Source organism: Pinus tabuliformis, chromosome 2_1, assembly GCF_031772625.1.
Source record: "Pinus tabuliformis cultivar Carrire ecotype Pingquan chromosome 2_1, CPIR1, whole genome shotgun sequence".
In the NCBI taxonomy this organism is placed as follows: Eukaryota; Viridiplantae; Streptophyta; class Pinopsida; order Pinales; family Pinaceae; genus Pinus; species Pinus tabuliformis.
This window is the reverse complement of record NC_142299.1, coordinates 413,962,205-413,980,350: the sequence shown is the minus strand read 5'-3', so window position 1 is coordinate 413,980,350 and position 18,146 is coordinate 413,962,205. Positions and strand designations below refer to the sequence as shown.

Sequence of the window (18,146 nt, the reverse complement as noted above, 5' to 3'; positions counted from 1 at the left end):
TTAAGTGGTCTTCTTCCTTTTTTGAAAAAACTGTGATATCATCAAGATAAACTACCACTGATTTGTCCTTTTCTTCAGCAAAAGCAATATCCATTGCTCTCTGGAAAGTGGCTCCTGCGTTCATGAGGCCAAAGGGCATCTTTGCATACATGAATGTTCCCCATGGTGTAGTGAAAGCTGTTTTCTCCTGATCATCTGGGTGAACAAGAATCTGATTGTACCCTGAGAAACCATCAAGTATAGACATCCTTTGTGAACCAACAATGTTTTGCAGAATGAAATCCATTTTGGGGAGGGGATAATTATCTTTCAATGAAGGCTTATTTAAGTTCCAGAAGTCTATACAAATTCTGATCTCTCCATTCTTTTTTATGACTGGTACCAAGTTAGCAAGCCAATTTGAAAATCTGATTGGGACAATAATTTTAGCATCAAAGAGCTTTTTCACTTCTTTTTCAATCAGTGGCATTAGAAGAGGATTAATCCTTCTTAGCTTCTGCTTAAAAGGCTTTTCATTCTGCTTAATAGGAATGGTATGCTGTATGATTGAAGAGTCATATTGTTTCAAGTCAGCATAGCTCCATGCAAAAACATCAATGAATCTTTTCATCATCTCAACATATTTAGTCTTCATATCAGCTGAAAGGAATTTGGAAATCTTGACTATTTTAGGCACAACCGAGTCACCTAAATTGCAGTTTTCTACTTCTTCTTCATTAGCTTGTAGTCTTGGTGCTTTGAACACATCATTTTGGTCAAATAATTTTTCAAGGGGAATGAGGCCTTTAGGGATTAAGTAGTTTTGTAACTGTAAGACTTCAGAACTTTCCTTTGACTCTATTAACATATTCTGCTGATCTATCTGATTGTGCTCAAACTCTTCTTTTAATTCAATGAAGTTCCTTACCTGCTGATCATCCTCAAAAACTTGCCAATTTGTGATATTATCTGGTATGACTGGTCTATGGCGAACCTCCACTTCATAGCTTTCAGAAGAATGCTTAGGAATAATAAAGAGACTGGCTGAAACAGCAAGAGAATCTGCAATAGAGTTTTGATCTCTAGTTTTGATGCTGAAGGAATAGGATTGAAATTTTTCCAACATCTCCAACACTAAATTTCTGTATGCTCTCATCCTTGCATCCTTAGTTTGATATGTACCTTCTACTTGTTTAATTACCAGTTCAGAATCTCCACAAACAGCAATGTTTTTAGCTTTCAACTTTATCAAGGTTTCCAAACCTAAAACCAGAGATTCGTACTCAGCCATGTTGTTGGTACAATCAAAGTTTAATTTGTATGAGAGAAACTTACTTTCTTCAGTTGGACTAGTGATCCAAATCCCAGCTCCTGCCCCTTCTTTTCCTGTTGATCCATCAAAGTATAATGTCCAGCAGCCCATGATATCTCTCTCATCTCCTTGCTGCCCTTCTTGACATTGATTTTCTGTAGGTTCATCTTGTGATTCTTTTCCAACTGATTCATTGAAAAGGATAGCTGATCCAAGGCCAGTATCACATGAGTAAATAGGAAAATTCTGAGGCTTGTCTTTGCTGCTTACCATGTAGGCCATCCTTGTTTCGCGATACAACCTCCTTTGTTCTCCAAACACTGGGATGGTAGCATATGTAAGATCCATCTGCATTGTGCCCTTGATTTTTGCTGCCCATGACCTTGAAAGAAGCATCCCAAACTTTGGTGGAATGTCTGCAACAACAATATCCATAACAGTTGTTTTTGCTGGAATTTGTGTGAGCCCCACAACAACATCTTTTATCAAACCAATGCAATGGACTCTTTTTGAATCAAAGGAAAATAAATCCTTATATGGCCTAGTTACCTCTAACCCCAGCCTTTCCATGATTACCTTAGGCATGAGATTATGTGATGCCCCCGAGTCTAACATAGCATTATGTAGAGTCATCTCATGAATGCTAATGCTTATGTAAAAAGGGGGAAACTCTTCATTTTGTTCATCCTCTAGTCTTGGACCCAAACAGATAATAGGATTATCTTCTTGTACATTTAGGATATCAGCCACTCCTGGTTGTGAATTAAGCATTTCCACAATTTTGCTTCTGTATTTATCTACCTTGAGAATTTCATTAAAAGGGACTGATATCTTAATTTTTGCAATCTCATTCTCAAGATTAAAAACAGAAGTAGTCTTGTCAATTTCTTTAGGAGGAGGAAGAATTTGAATATCCTTTTTGACAAGAGGAGAATCATCCTTACCTTCGACCACCTTTGATTTTTCCTTTTTATCTTCAGCTGTCTTTGAGATATTCTTCTTAGGCTGTGCTTTGTTTGCTGTAATAGGGACATCTCTGTTCCTTAGATTATACTGCTTTTGCATCTCAAAAATAGCGTGCTGATAGCCTTTTAAAAAATCCGAAGGCTCTTCTCCTGACTTTATCATACTGGACTCATCATGTTCCTCCTTAGTCAAGAAAATCCCTGACACTTCTTCATCAAAACAATGGATTGATTCCTCAGGGACTTCAGGTTCATCTTCTTCCTCTTCATCTACCAAATTTTGTTGGAAGGGAGGTCTCACTGGAGGGTCTGCCTGCTGATTTCTGTTGTCTCTTGGCCTTTGCTGATTCTGAGGTCTTCTGAACTGAGGGTTCCTGAATTGAGGTCCTTGCTGTGCTGGAGGGGCAGAAGCATTCCCAAGAGCCAGTCGGTCCATCAATTTCTCCATAGTTTTCATCATTGTTTCAAACTTGTCTTCTTGAGCAGAGGTAGAAGGTTTCTCTTCTTCCTTTAGCTTAGTCTTTGCCATCTTTGATTTCTTAGCAGCAAGCATATTTACCTCTACCTTAATTGCATCATTTTTCATGTCAGCAAGAGAAGCAGACTCTCTTTCTCTGAGTAAAAGAGAGAAATCTGAATCAAATGATTCAGCATATCTCAACTGTGCCAAAGCTCCAGGAGGTTTCAAATGAGCTGGAATTGAATTGTATATCTTATTGAACCTCTTAGAAAAGTTTTGGACAGTTTCCTCTGGAGCTCTCCTAAGATTGTTGTATTCAGTAAGGGCTTGGACAGGGTTGGTTCTGTTTCCCCATTTCCTTAGAAAGCTGTCTTCAAATTCTACCCAGCTATGAATACTTCCAGCTCTAAGGGCTTTAAACCATTTTCTGACCTCCCCAATGAAGGTTTGAGCAAACAATCTTAGTTTTACATCTTCATCATCCACTTCCTCCCTGTCAACAAAATCATTGAACCTATCCACGTGTTCTTCTGCTGTAATATCTTCATCTCCTCCCCATGTTGGAATTCTGGCAGCATATTTGCTAGGAAGATCATGTAAAACAGCAGGGAGAGCTAGAGGAGCATACCTAGCAGGTATAGCCATAATGAATGGAGGAGCAGTGACAACAGGTATTGTATGACCGGTGGAACCAGAACTAGTATGAGATCGTGTCTGAGGACTATTAGGACTAGCAGAGGCAGAAGATAAAGTATTGGTCCGAAAAGGACTATTTGGACTTTGCAAACCACTGACAAAGGAACTCCAATTTGGGAGGGGTAAACCAGTTTTGGACTTGAGCAAAACTTCAAAAGGATCAAGTTCTTTGAGTTGATTCAAATCTTCTTCCTCTAATAATAATTTTGAAGTAACAACCTCCCAAAACTCTTCCTTATCCTTTTGTGACACTAAAGATGAAGTATCAATGCCTCTTTTTTGTAAATCTAAAATAATTCCAATAAGCTCCTCTTCGTTTTCAGACCTCAACAATACCTCATGAATTTTATCATCAACAATTTTATCTTCAGGACTTCTAGAAAATTCAGGGAACAAAGATTTTGATACAGATGAAGTACCCGCTATATCAGGAAATCTTTGCCTGCTCCTTGAGATGGTGTTTGGATTATCCACAGGAGTAGGTGGATTTGGGTCAGGATTACTCCTTGTATATCTTCCTCTCGAAGCCACCTTTCTAACTTTAAGATTGTATGGAGTCACCAAGGTAGAATGCAGCCTCGAAAACCCTCTGAGCTCCTGCTACCTTCAGAAGTTCAGCTTCATAATTTCGGGAATGAGTAATCTTCAGACTCCCGGCAGACGCACCAAAATGTTATCTCAAAATCAAGCCCTGGAAGGCTGCAGACCAGGAAGACTTCAAGTAACTATTTCAAACCTACTTTAGGCTGAGGCTTAGCCTCCTCAACCTGAGAGGGCTCTCTCTAGATGGGTTAATGATTTTGATTAAGATAAGATGGCTAACTCTTGTGAAACAACTGTAACAAATATGAATACTGGAAACATACTAAACAACTATCCATTGGGCCTATGGAGTCAACAACACTTCAATACAACAAAGATCTTGACCTTACATGGAAGTCAGGGCATTCAGCATTTGAATATTCAGAATATATACTCATAAGGAACCACACAGTTTATAGATGCATACAGGAAATCAGAGCACATTCAGTGAATTCTGAGTGATTATACATCCATACCACTGTAAACAAAACTAAGAAGAAGACAACATCACACATTCTGAATATGAAAAATCCTTCATGAATCCTGAGAAGTAAAACCAAAATTATATTACTGAAAGTGAGTCTTTACATAAGCCAAATACAAGCTTTGTTCATAAAATTTCCAACCTTGATTACATTGCTGTTTCAGCTATATATAGAGTTTTTATTCTAACTAATCGAGATTCCTCCTCCAGCATGAGGGGAATTCGAAAACTACTTCTAATGACACCTATCAACCATTCAACTAACTAATAAATACAACAAAGTGCTGACTGGAGTTCTTTTTAGAGTTCTAGATCCACTATGACTCTAACTCCATATTACATGCATGATGGCTTCTCCTCGTTCTTTGACACCTGGTCCTCTTTCAGTTTGGCTGAGCTGGATGTTTAATGCTCCATGTTGACCCTGAATGCTAAATCTTTTTAACTGCTCAGAAATATTAGGAGACTACCCTTGCTTCTCGGCTTCAGTTTTCCCCATTATATTCGAATGCACAGAAGCATGTCTTTTAGCCTTTAATTACCCAAAATGTGGAAAACTACCACGTTCTTGATGCGTGGTAAGCTTTGTCCATGAACATGTGTGCAAGCCAGAGTTTCTTGCAGGTAACCCGTTTGATATATCTTGAACGGTGATAAAGGGGCTTTACACCAAAAATTTAAAATTGTATTTGACTCTTCAACCTTTTTAAGCACCCACCTGTCTTGACCTGATTGACTGTTGACAGCTCCAGATGATGTCTTGCATACCCTTTAGACGTTTTCCTTTCAAAATTCCCAGTCATGATTCAAACTGCTTGAATTGCGCAAAAATCATCAAGCGAGGCTGATAATCAAGTGAAGCTGAATTCAAAAACTCCCTTAAACTTTCCACATGTCGAACAGGGATTTATATTTCCTCAGGAAGATTAAATCAAGCGAATTTGTCAAAATTTTAAAACAAAATCTTACTTGACATGGAAACTCATTTAGCAGGTAGCTGACTTAGCTGTGCCTTCAGATCTTCAATTTGTTTCCTCATAGCCCTATTCCCAGCTCTCAGTTGCATATTGATCCTTCTGATGTACTTGGCTTCTTTGATTGCTGGTACTGTCCATGTATGAAACTGTGAATGGCCATCTACCACTGAATTCAACTGAGCTTCTACAGCTACATTCCCTTCCCATAGGGTTTTATAATATTTTGCATGTATGGCTGCATGTTTTCTAGCAGCTTTCCTCAATTTAGCAATTTCATACTTAGCTGATTCCAACTGTCTCTGTATGGCTGCTATATTATCTTCTTGAGATGCAATGACTGTTTTGACCGTATCTTTTTGTATCTCTTCCCCTGTTTCCTCTGTTCTTGGCAGTGCTTCCTGTACCTGCTGGAATCTCCTTGTCATAGGTCTTCTTGGTTTAAAAACGAACTCTTCAGCTGGCTCCTCAAATCTAAGCCTTTTTGAGGCCTTGGATTTCTTGGTGCTTTCCTGTTCTGACTGCATCAATTCGATTTGAACTGGTAGAGACTGCTCAATTTCAATAGCCTGCAATAAATCATTTAAACTTGCCTTGGACATTGGACTTTCTTCAACTGCTATAGCTTTACCTTTTTCCTTATTTATTTGACTTCTTGTTCTTACCCTTGAAACTGCTTCAGATGTGCTTGTTTCAGGTACATTCTTTTTACCCTGAGCCTTTTCCTTAGTTGATTGCTGAGCTTGATCTTGGATGATGAGTGGCTTCAGTGGCTTCACTGGTTTTCTTACTTGTGACTTTGTAATTCTTTTAGCTCTTGCTTCTGTTTGAAGCTCAGCTATTGTAAAATCCCTGGCAGGTTGGGGAGTGAGGCCAGTCTGGATTTTGAAACCAGCCATAAAAATGAATGAATTCCAATCCCTGTCTATCTTTTGAAGCGCATCTAAAACCAGTAATTTGATCAAACCATGATGAAACAAAGAGGTTTCAGAATCCTCTTTCCTCAGCTGTACCTTATCACACATCTTACTCAAACTACGGAAAAGATAAAACGGTAAGTCTATGGAGACCTTCCCGGTGAAATGCAAGAGTAGTTTGAAATGGTAAGAATAAACCTTGTTATACCTTCCTTCACAAGTCAGATATTTTTGTATGCAGGTGAGTAAGAGAGCATAATGTTCTTTGACATAATTCCTGGGCACTCCCCTACTTAAATCTTCATTTACATAATCATCCTTCAAAAACTCCTTGCAAAGATTCATGTCAAATTTGAAATTTTTGAACCATTCCTCTTGTCCTCTTGGGATCTCTGTCACAGCAGATATCACTTCTGGAGAAACCTGCACTTCTAACATAGCTACCTTTGAATTCAAACCCGTGAAGTTAAGTGCAAATTCCTTAGTTACCTGTGCATGTCCTCCTTGTAACTTTTTGCAAAAGTTCCAGCACCCGGCCTTTTTAAACGCTTTCTTCACCTCTTCATTTCTCAGCGTTATATCCAGGCCTTCAGGTTCAGTCCTTAGAGGTTTACCGGATCTGTGCTCTTTTTTCTCCATGGATTCCTCCAAATCTTCGCACACAAAGACTACTAGCTCCGGTTGGAATTGTGATTCAGCTTCCCTCGCTTGATTATCAGCCTCGCTTGAATATTAAACATTCACTTGAATTTTAAACTCTTCCATTTAAAACCTTTCAAGATACAATCTTGCAGATTTGTCATTCATGCAGGACTTACGGCCATCATTATGGTTTATGCACGGTAAAATTTCTTGGGAATAATAACTTGTGCATATCAACAGATCTAGTGGTGGTGATAGTGGCAATGAGTGGTAAAGAAAGGTGCATGAGCTGACATGAGAGGACATGGCCTATGACTCACCTAACGGATTTGATATTTCGGGAAAGCGCTGTGAAAAGTACGAATCCATGATTTCGCAGCGCGGTTAGTTTAAATTTTGATGATGCGCTGCGAAACTGGCTAATCATGAAGCGCTGCGAAACTGCCTAGTTATGATTGCGCTGCGAAACTGGCGAATTGGAATAGCGCTGCGAAATCACGGAAAGGCACGGTGACTCACATAAGACAAGAGGTGGCTATAGAACAATGATGGGTAGAGGGGAACCAATAGGAGTTGAGAACAACTTGAGTTAAAAACTCTTTTAAAAACTCCAAAACCTACGGGAAGAAAATTAAAAAGAAAAATTTGAAATTAAACTAACACAGACCTTTGTCATCGAGCTAGGATAGAAAATTACATGTATCAATTTTTAGTTCTAAGTGATAACAGAACTCACACTACTAGCTTCTCTCTCTTGTCCCTAGCTCCAACTCCATCGACCTCCTCTTCTAATCTCTCATTGGCTCACCAACAACCATGATTAAGTCCTCATCAATGGCTAAGATCATATTTGGATTGATCTATGTGAGTTTCTAGAGAAATTTCACCTTTCTCAATTAATTCCTGTTAATTAGTCATTTTCCCTAAGTTAGACTTAGGAAAAATTTAATTATTGATTAATTAACTTAATTGAGTCATCTCTAGGTGCTATTGATTAATTAACTTAATTGAGTCATCTCTAGGTGCTATTGATTAATTAACTTAATTGAGTCATCTCTAGGTGCTTTCTCTTGAAACTTTTTATGGGTTCTCAAGCTCTTTTGTTTCTTAGCCTCTCTAACCAAAAGTCAAGACTAGAACACTCTCTGATGCTACAAAAGTCAACAGTTGTCTGATACTAATTGTTATTTTCTAATCTTGTTTTTATATTTATAAATTTTAGCTTCACAAACATAAACTGCATAAATTTATAGTGAAGCATCATTTACTATAGACTAATCCAAGCATTTAATTTCTTGTTGATTCAAAACTTCTATTTGTAGATCATGATGGTGTTTAATAAATGTGTTTTCCTTCACCCGATTCTCTAACATATATGTGCAACCTTGTACAATCCTCAAGTGCCTATTAAGTATATCAAATCTAGTATTGAATATTTTGTTATGAACATAAATAGTGTTATGAATATATAATTAATAATTAATAATAATTGGTATATTGAAGAGACATGTTTTAAAGGACACGACTATTCATGAAGAAGCACCTTGCCTAATATATAAATAGGACCCTATAATAAATATTTACAATATTTACTCAACCTATAATGAATATTTACAATATTTTGAATATTCATGAGTATGTGAACCTTGCACATTACATTGGTATTAGAGCCTTGTTCTCCAATCTTGGCCTTTTTCCATCCACCCTTTGTCAAATTCGTTGTCGTTGATATTGAGGTTTTTGGCCATACGAAGTTTTTTTTGGAGGTTCTCCATGTTGTCGTCCAAACTGTACAGGCAAGAAGCGACAACACTCGGGGTCAAGCATGTCACTAATTTTTTTGGAGGTTCTCCATGTTGTCATCCAAACTGTACAGGCAAGAAGCGACAACGCTCAAGGCTGGGCATGTCACTCTGATCCCCCCACTCTCATTTCTAGTTGTCTCCCTACAACAAGCTATGGGGGGTAGTCTCTATGAAATGTGAAGATGGAATTCTTGTTGACAACCAACAAGTTCGAGAGACACAACGGAATGGTCTAGCAACTTGGTTGAATTAGCAAGTTAAGTGATTCAATTAGATTTAATATGAAGACTAGTGCCTTGAATGGAGTCAACTACCTGCTCAAAACAAATTATTACCGAGTTACTAGATGAACAACTTTTGCTTGAGGGATGCTTCACTATCTTAAATGAGATGCAAGTCCTACAATCTATGTGAAATGGAGAGTCTTGGTTTATTTTAGTTAGATGCCTACTCTAAATATATCCTTCCTCTTAAATGTTTTGAAGCTAGTCTGTAGAGTAGGTTGAAAAAGAGAAGCCAAAGGAAAGCAAGCAAAGGCTTGGTTAACGATACCTTCCCTTAGGTTATAACCACATGATGCCTCCGGTGTTGTAGAGACTATGGCTCTGACGACTGCAAGGTCACCGTGTTAACCACTAAAGAGGTGCTAGGTCCCTCAAGTTAGATGAGAAAGGTGGTCTTATTCCCTATCGACCAAGCTTAAACTTGGAAGTAAATTAATTAATGCAAGTGCAAGAGATGGATGAGTGCTCTTAAGGTGAGATTACTTAATTACTTAAGTATTCAATTACAATGATCTTCAATTATCAATGATGAAATACTTGAACAATAGACAATCTCAACCACAAGAGAAAGTACTTAAGCTTAATGATGCTAGAAAATTATGCCAATAGACAATAGCTCAAGTGATAAACAAGTTACCAATATGTCAACTAGATATACAAGAGAGGATTTACAATAGATATCCAATTTAACAATGACGAACAAATCCACTTATCCAATGACAATATAGCAATGAGAAATTAAGAGAATTTGTCCATAATGTCACTTAGAGCAATTAGCCAATGACATTAAACACTTATCAATTTGATTAGAGCACTTACATGTGTTAGACTGCAACTAGATGCCAATGGTGTAGAAAGAAATATAGATCAGCCAATAACATATGATTGCAGCAATAAGAAAATCACCCAACTACTCAATTTAACACTTATCTAAGATCCACAAAATATATGCAACAAGAGCTAAATGAGATTAGATGACTTTCAACCACTTTATATCACCGTTGTAATTTTTATATCAAACTTTATGCAGTAAATTTCAGACCCAGAAATTTTACTAGAACCTTCAGAAAATGATCAAATATGCATGGAGGAGAAATCCCATTAAGTGGAAGTAACAATGTAATGATGAAATATGATTACCAATGAGTTATTATGCCACTGTGATGAAAATTAATCACTCTTGGAAGTGTTTTTATGTGGCTGTAGCAAACATATCAGATCTGAAACTAACCAATCAACCCACAAGAAAACCACTTATATGAACTCAAATCAACTTAGGGTTACTTCTTAATGCATTAGGTGATTTATTGATGAACTTAGGCTTATAAAAAATGTGTTTAGGCCTTAATTATACTACTGCCATAAATTACTTCAGAATTCAATTTTAGGACAGTGATGAAATTAGAGGGTCAGAGAGCAAGCCAAGAGGCCTTAAGGCCTTGTTGATAGCTATCTTGACTTCCAGTGAGGTTCGCTACCTGTAAACACCAAATTAGCTCAAATAAATGTTGCAAAACCAAATGTTGGCCCACGAAAATCACGCAAAAATCAGAGATTACTGAATACAAGGCTAGGGCTAAGGCCAGATGGCTAGAAAACTACAAGACTAGGGCTATAAATGACAAATGAGGGGCTAGAAGAGCTAAAGATGGTAGACAAGGGCAGAAAAAGACCAAGAATAGACACGGCAAGGGGAAATAAGCCCCTTGGGGCTGACGTCATGCCCAGATGGGCTGACGTTGGGCAAGAAAAGGCCCTAGAGTGCCTACGGCTAGGGTTTCAAAGGGGTCGAGGGCTCCTAAAGGCAGCCCAAGGTCGCGGCCAAGCAAAAAAGAGGGGGTCGAGGCTCTACGAGGGCTAGACGGTTGCCATAGAGGGGGGCGCAAGCCTTTAAAGGCCACGACCAGCCCTAAAAAGGTTGCGGCCAAGGAAAAGAGGGGGGTCGAGGGCCCTAGGAGGCTCTTAGGCCTCACAGTTAGGCCTAGGGCTTCAAAAAATTCCAGAAACTTGCAAAAATACCAAAATGCCAGAAAATCACTGCCAAATTGTTGGATGTTGGGCCTGGAGGATGTGAAGTCTACAACTGAATTTATTTTGGTATTCACTGAAGTATTGGTAAATAACTTATCATAAATAAGTAGGAGAAATAAATCAGTTATTGCAGCAAATTTTCACATGTCATGCACCAGACAGTTGTCATTGTCTAGCAACCCAACCACTATACCACCAAATGTAGTACTACAATTCACAGTTGTTTCAGAAAAAAAATCACACCCATACAACTATCTAGCCATTGCCCCCCCAAATCGCCATAGCCTCCTCCGCCAGTTAACACTGCGTTCTCTAATCGCCATCACCTCCTTCGCCAACCACCACTGCCTCCAGCCGCATCCACTATTCCAGTCACTACATCCCGTCACCACTCGATCAGCCTACCACTGTTGTATCATTCATACCGTCTCTCCCCCATTTCGTCACAACTTTCACCCTTTTTTGTATAAATTCGGACTATCAAAATCCCAATTCTCAAATCCTCCACGTGATTTTATAGCCAGTCACATTTGTTCACTGGAGAGCACTCTAATATTTGAAATTGAATTTAAGTGCTAAAATAAATAAATAAATTATTATGTAACAAAAGCCAATATAATTACATTTGGTAACTAAGTCATAAAGGTGGCATATTTTTACGTAGTCAAAAAGGTGAGATACATATATACTTTAAATTAAAGTAGAAAAGAAAAAGGGAAAGTCATCAGAGAATTATCGAAGAAAAAGTGTGAAAAGAAAGGAAAGTTACAAAGAATTTGCAAGAAGTATTGAAAAGGAATGTATCTGGAAAAGATACTAAATTCAAAGCGCAAAATAATCATAAATTATTGACCAACTGTAAATTATGGACAAACACAAAATGGAGACTATTAATGGAAGATTTTCCTATAACGATTTTCCAATTGCAGGTTGCAAATTAATTACACTAAAAGGGAGTATCCAAGAAAAAGACATTAATATTATTATTACTATGGGCAACGGAAAAAATTACATTAACATCAATTTGGAAAATCAATTATTAATTTTAGAAAAAAAATATAATTCAGAATAAAAAAGTCTCTTATTTCAGAGAAGAATACAAAATCAAGAACTTGCAAGTAATAATTGATGAATATGAATGTTTATCTCAATTCAATGTAGCAACTATGTTTAGTGAAGAGATTGACATAACTTTCACTTTACTTTGGTTTAAAGAACTAGGTACGTTCATGTTAAACATGGAAAAAAAAATTAGATGTTTCCCTATAAGAAGAATATGATCACATTCCAAGACATGACAATGAAGTCAAAATCGATAATACCTTCATCAGAAGACTTTAAAGATATTTCGAAATTGATGCTTCAAGAGAATAAAAAAACAATATCAAAGAAGCAAAAAGAACTTGAAGAAGTCATCTCCAATAAAAACAAAGAAATTTCTCATTTAAAAGATCATAGTTAGAAACTACTTGCACAAGTCAAGAAGTGTAAAGCTACAAAGCACAAATTAGAACAAGAAAATGAAGCTCTCGAGAAGAAACTCAATGGAAGCTTATCAGAAACTAAAGAAAAAGGAACAAACACTGACCCAGATAACATCACAATTCAAAAAGATTCCAATCCAATTGAAGTGAAGACATACTCAAATGCAATAGTTCAGACAATGGGAATTTCAAGTGAAGATCCAGTAATCAAACCAATGACACTAGTATGCAATGAAAATCATGTGCCAAAAATAAGTCAGGTGAATGCAACATGTATTTTATAAGGAAGGCACATCACACGAACTCCTTATCGACATCCTAATCACGAGAACAAGTACATTAATCAGTCAGTGAATCAGCTTCAATCTGAAGGAAAACAATCAACATATCTTCCGAAGAATTCTGATATCAGCACCATCAACTCTTAGGATAATATTTCATCTTGGAAGGCCTATAAGTGCAACATTCCACTGAAATTTGATTTGGGATGGTTAGATCATTGTATAGTGCGACAATTATGTACCACACTCAAAAGTTCATATCATCTTGTATCGTCAAAGATGGTGGTTCCAAGAATTGAGAAAAACAAGAAGACATTACAAGACAACAAAAGATATAAAGTGTTTCCATCAATAAGCTTTGAGGACAAAGCTTTTCTAAAGGAGAAGGCAAATGTTATCAATATAAATAATGTTATGAATATATAATTAATAATTAATAATAATGGGTATATTGAAGAGACATGTCATAAAGAACATGATTATTCATGAAGGGGCACATTGCCAAGTATAGAAACAGGGCCCTAATTTGTAATCAATCATATCTCTTGTATATTCAATATTCTTATATATAAATATTACTTGTCCTCTAAATGAATATTTATATATTCCAAATATTTTGGATATTCATGAGTATATGAACCTTGTTAATTACATGTTTATATACACATTTAAAGTTATATATTAAAGACTCCTTCAAATCCCTATGTGTCTAACATAATTGATAAAACGCCTTTCTTTCTACATGGATGTCCATATGTCTATTTAAAGATATTACTTTTATAGATGACTTATGGTATTACATGATCTACATCCTTTGCTAGTGAAGTTCCCAAGTCATCATATTTTCACTGTGCCTTTAGTCCCAATATTTAATATGTACTCTCTTAAGATTCTATCTACAATTTCCATGCAAAAAGATTTGACCACCACACATCAACACCAAAATCTTAATTCTATGCCTTCAGTTCCAAATATTTACTATGTACTCCCTTAAGATTCCATCTACACATTCATGCAAAAATCTTTGAAATACTACATGTAAGTACCAAAAAATGTAGCCATTCTAATGCATAATCAGCATCAGAGTATGGAAAAAACATAAAGCGGTAAAAGAAAGTAACGAAAGTTCTATACACACCTGTCTTCATAAATGATAGGTGCATCAGGTCGCATATTGCTCAGCTTATTAGTATCTGCATAAAACATTACAGGAAGACAAAAGTAAGAATATTGCAAAAATCACTCTGCATGTATCATATGCGTTGTCCACAAAGACATCATAATACCAGTACCAAACCTCTAAAAAGAAAAAAAATTATAATTCAGCTGCAAGAATTCATGATTCATAAATTATAAAGCACCATTCATAGTGAGCAGTTTCTATTAGGCTATTATATGTTATGATGTAAACATGTACACCACAAAACAATAAGGAAAGAGTATTACATTGTATATAAATATGAAGCAAGTCCTCATGCCTAGTCTACTTTGAATTTTCTGCCTAGTAACATTCACTTCACAAACAATAGATTTGTCAATATTTATATGGACCCCAATATAAACCAGCCCTAATTTATTATTTTTTTTATTTGATAAGATCAAAAGGTTAAACAAAGTGATATTTATAAGTCAGTGTAAATTTTGACAATATATAATTTGGCATTGAAACTGAATTTCCTAAAGAGACATGTTATGGGAGGGTCCATAAGACATGGGTAGTCAAAGACATCTGCCAGCATCTCTGAACAACTTCAAGGGTGTTGAAAAGTGTAACTAGGTTCAGTCATCATAATGACATGTAAATATGATTTTATGTAATGATATGTAAATAAAGAAAAATCAAATTATTTTATTTGACTTGCTTCATCGGTTTCATGAGCAAGGATTTTGTTTGAGTCAAGACTCCAATTGAGAGTCTTTAGGATTTATTTGTCATGTAGTCATAAAATGTAAGAGTCATTGTCATGTAAAAGAAGTCATGTTACATTTCGTAAAAGATCAATATTATCTATGTAAAATATCCTCCAAGAACTTGTCACCAAACCTCTTCAAGTCGGCCTACAAACGATGAAGAAGCTGCTAGAACAAGTCAGCCTAACTCTAGCTATCAAGTCGGCCTAATGTTGATTTGGGGCAGCATCGGATGTGATCTAAGCCTCAAATTTTGCAGGGAGGCTTGGGCACATACATTCCAAAGAACCCAGAAAGCGCGTTGGGAAATTCCACCCAGAAGTGATTTTATTAAAATAATTAATATTTTTAATGGAGTTCCTAAGTCTAAACTTAGGAAAATTAAAATATTAATGGGTATTAATCTAATCATATGTGAAACTTATAGAAAAAGACACAGATCAAACCAAAACAATCTGAGTCTTTGATTAAGATTTAATCTAGGCCGTTGATTATCCAACAGGAAGATATAAGAAGGGGCTTGAGGGTCATTTGGAAAACACACCAGGCAAATACTCAGTTGCCCAAGTAAAATCGATTTTCTCACTGGTCGGAGTTCGGCAAGAGAAAATCGATTCAGAGGGAGATTTGCAGGTGGAGGAGAGACAGAGAGGGTTCAACATCAGTCAAGGAGACAGGGACGAAAAAGCAGAGTAGTAGAAGGGACAACGTTGGGCAGATTGACGCTAGGAGACGCAGCGCTAGCTTGAGTGACGCAGGCATTGTGCAGGCCAGTCCAGAGGCCAGAGAAAGTGACGCTAGGCAAGCCAAAGAGATGCAGAGGGTGGAGGAACATCTCTCTCAGGTCAGATACTTGTTCAAGAACAACAGTAAATTTTTCTTAGAAAGTCTTGTTCTATACTACTGGGTGTAATTTGTACATGAAGATTTTTGCTGAAGAATAATAAAACCCTCATCTGCTGCACCGGTTTTCACACATTGGATCTTTCCAGGGACAATTGTCCAAAAATAACTGTCATTGTGATTGTATGTGTGCCAGCATTTTACTTACATTTACTTTCTACAATGTTTTAATTGTGAAAGTTGTCGTAGAATATGTTTCGATATTTGCCATAAGAATATAGTAGATAACTTATTTCTGAGGTAATAAGTAGGAGAAATAATATTAATCACTACAGTAGGATTTTTGTTTAGAAATTTCCACATAGTATCAGAGCTACAAGGAAGCAGAAGAGAGAAGCTGGAGGATCGAGCGCTAAGAAGGGAAGGGGATTGGAAAATTCCTGCAAGGGAAGAAATTCGAATCTCCCAGAGGATTGCGCAATTCAAAACTTCAAACCAAGGAGATTGGATTTCATGGGAAAATTCTCTCTAGGTGATTCTTTTCCAATCGAAATTTATCAGTGGTAGAAGGGACAGTGCAGCAGAAGATTCAGCAAGGAGGATTATCTCAGGTGGGATATAGTTTTTCCTACAGCAGTTGTTGGGATAGGTTAGCGTCAGAAGTTGGCACAATATGGATACTCAAAGTGTCTCAGATTTACCTACCAGATTAGATGAAGAATTTGCATGCCTAGCTAATTCAGCATCAGTGGATGTTTGGTACATTGATAGTGGGGCTTTAGCTCATATGACTGGAGTACAAGAACATTTCTCGAGCTATCAAGAAGAACAAATGGACTTCCAAATAACTATGGGAAACAGAATGAAATGTATTCTAGTAGGGAGAGGCACAATAGCTTTTCAGATGGAAGCAGGGACCAACATCCGAGCCACCAATGTTTTGCATGTGCCAGGATTAAGAATGAATTTAATTTCAGTGTCCCGGTTACAGGACAAGGGATATGATGTATACTTCATCGGGAAGAAAGTATACGTTAAGCATACAAGCTGGAAGAAGAAAAAGAAAAATTGGGGTTCGAAGAAACAAGTTGTATAGGTTGCAACTCAAATCGCCAATGGCATTGATAGGCAGCAACTATAATGGTGACAAGGAGCAAAATGAATTATGGCACAAGCAAATGGGGCACTTACACCATGGAGCATTGAGGATGCTCAGAGAGACTGTTACAGGGGTACCAGTCCTAAGTAGTGAACATGATGACTTGTGCAGAGGATGTGTACTAGGAAAGTACGCTAAAGAAACTTTTCCAGAAGTAACAATAGAGCAAAGGATGTATTAAGATTAATACACTCATATATTTGCGGTCCTATGTCCGCAAGGGCTCTTAGTGGTGGCAAATACTTCATCACTTTTATCGATGATCACTCTAGAAAAACCTAGGTCTATTTCTTAAAGACCAAGGATGAGGTCTATGATCGTTTCTGAGAGTTTAAGGCTCTTGTTGAAAATATGACAGGGAAAAATATAAAAGGTTTTGCGTTCAGATAATGGTGGAGAATATACAGAAAAAAATTTCACAGATTTCTGCCAAAAGGAAGGCATCAAAAAAGAGTGGAAAGCTCCATATAATCCGGAGCATAATGGAGTAGCAGAACGGAAGAACCGAACTATTGTTGGGGCAACCAAATCCATGTTGTATGATGAGGATCTACCTAAGTATCTATGGGCAGAAGCTTGCAACACAGCAGTATATATCCAGAATAGAACTCCTCATAAAGCATTGGGGAAGAGAACGCCCGAAGGAGTGTTCACAAGGAAGAAGTCGGAAGTTAGTCATCTCAGGATATTCAGAAGCATGGCTTATTTCCACATTCCAGACAAGAAGCGCAACAAACTAGATCAGACTAAAGAGAAGGGGTATCTCGTAGGATACAGCGAGACCTCAAAGGCATGTAGAATCTACATTGCTGGCAACAGGAAGATTATAGTAAGACGAGATGCAAAGTTCATGGAAGATAGAGCTTTCAGGAAATCTCGTGAAATGCCTACAGAAGATCAGTCAGGAGATGTTCCGTTAGTCCAAGAGCAGCAGGGGCAACAAGAAGGACAGACAGGAGAGCATACACCTGGGTCGAGTACAGTGACCAGCACCAGTATCTCCTCAGAGGGAGGAAATGCAAATGCTTCTCAATGGACAAAATGACAGGATCAGGAGGAAGAGTTGGTTGAGCCTCCCACCACCAATGGTAGAACGAGCAGAGAAGTGCCACAGACACTGAGGGACACAGAGGAGTTTGTTGGAGCTCCTAGAGCCCATAAGAGGTAGCGTAGACAACCAGATAGATACCAAGCATTGGTAGCTTAGGTTGAAGAACCATCTAGCTTTCAGGAAGTTGTTCAACACCAAGTATGGGTGGATGCCTTGGTGGAAGAGTACAACTCCATCATGGCGAATGATGTTTGGGAAGTAGTACCTAGACCAGAAAATAGATCAG

General features: G+C 37.5%; 1 protein-coding gene across 3 annotated transcripts in view; it reads right to left on the bottom strand.

The window, feature by feature from the left end:
* The window catches only part of LOC149200673 (glutamyl-tRNA(Gln) amidotransferase subunit C, chloroplastic/mitochondrial-like), a 271,982-nt gene that overhangs the window by 19,424 nt on the left and 234,412 nt on the right, over positions 1 to 18,146 (bottom strand). For all 3 annotated transcript variants that reach the window (XM_089399617.1, XM_089399619.1, XM_089399618.1), the window contains one exon: positions 14,035 to 14,089. In XM_089399617.1, the coding sequence (XP_089255743.1) occupies positions 14,035 to 14,089 (55 nt within the window). The remainder of the gene's footprint in view (positions 1 to 14,034; positions 14,090 to 18,146) is intronic.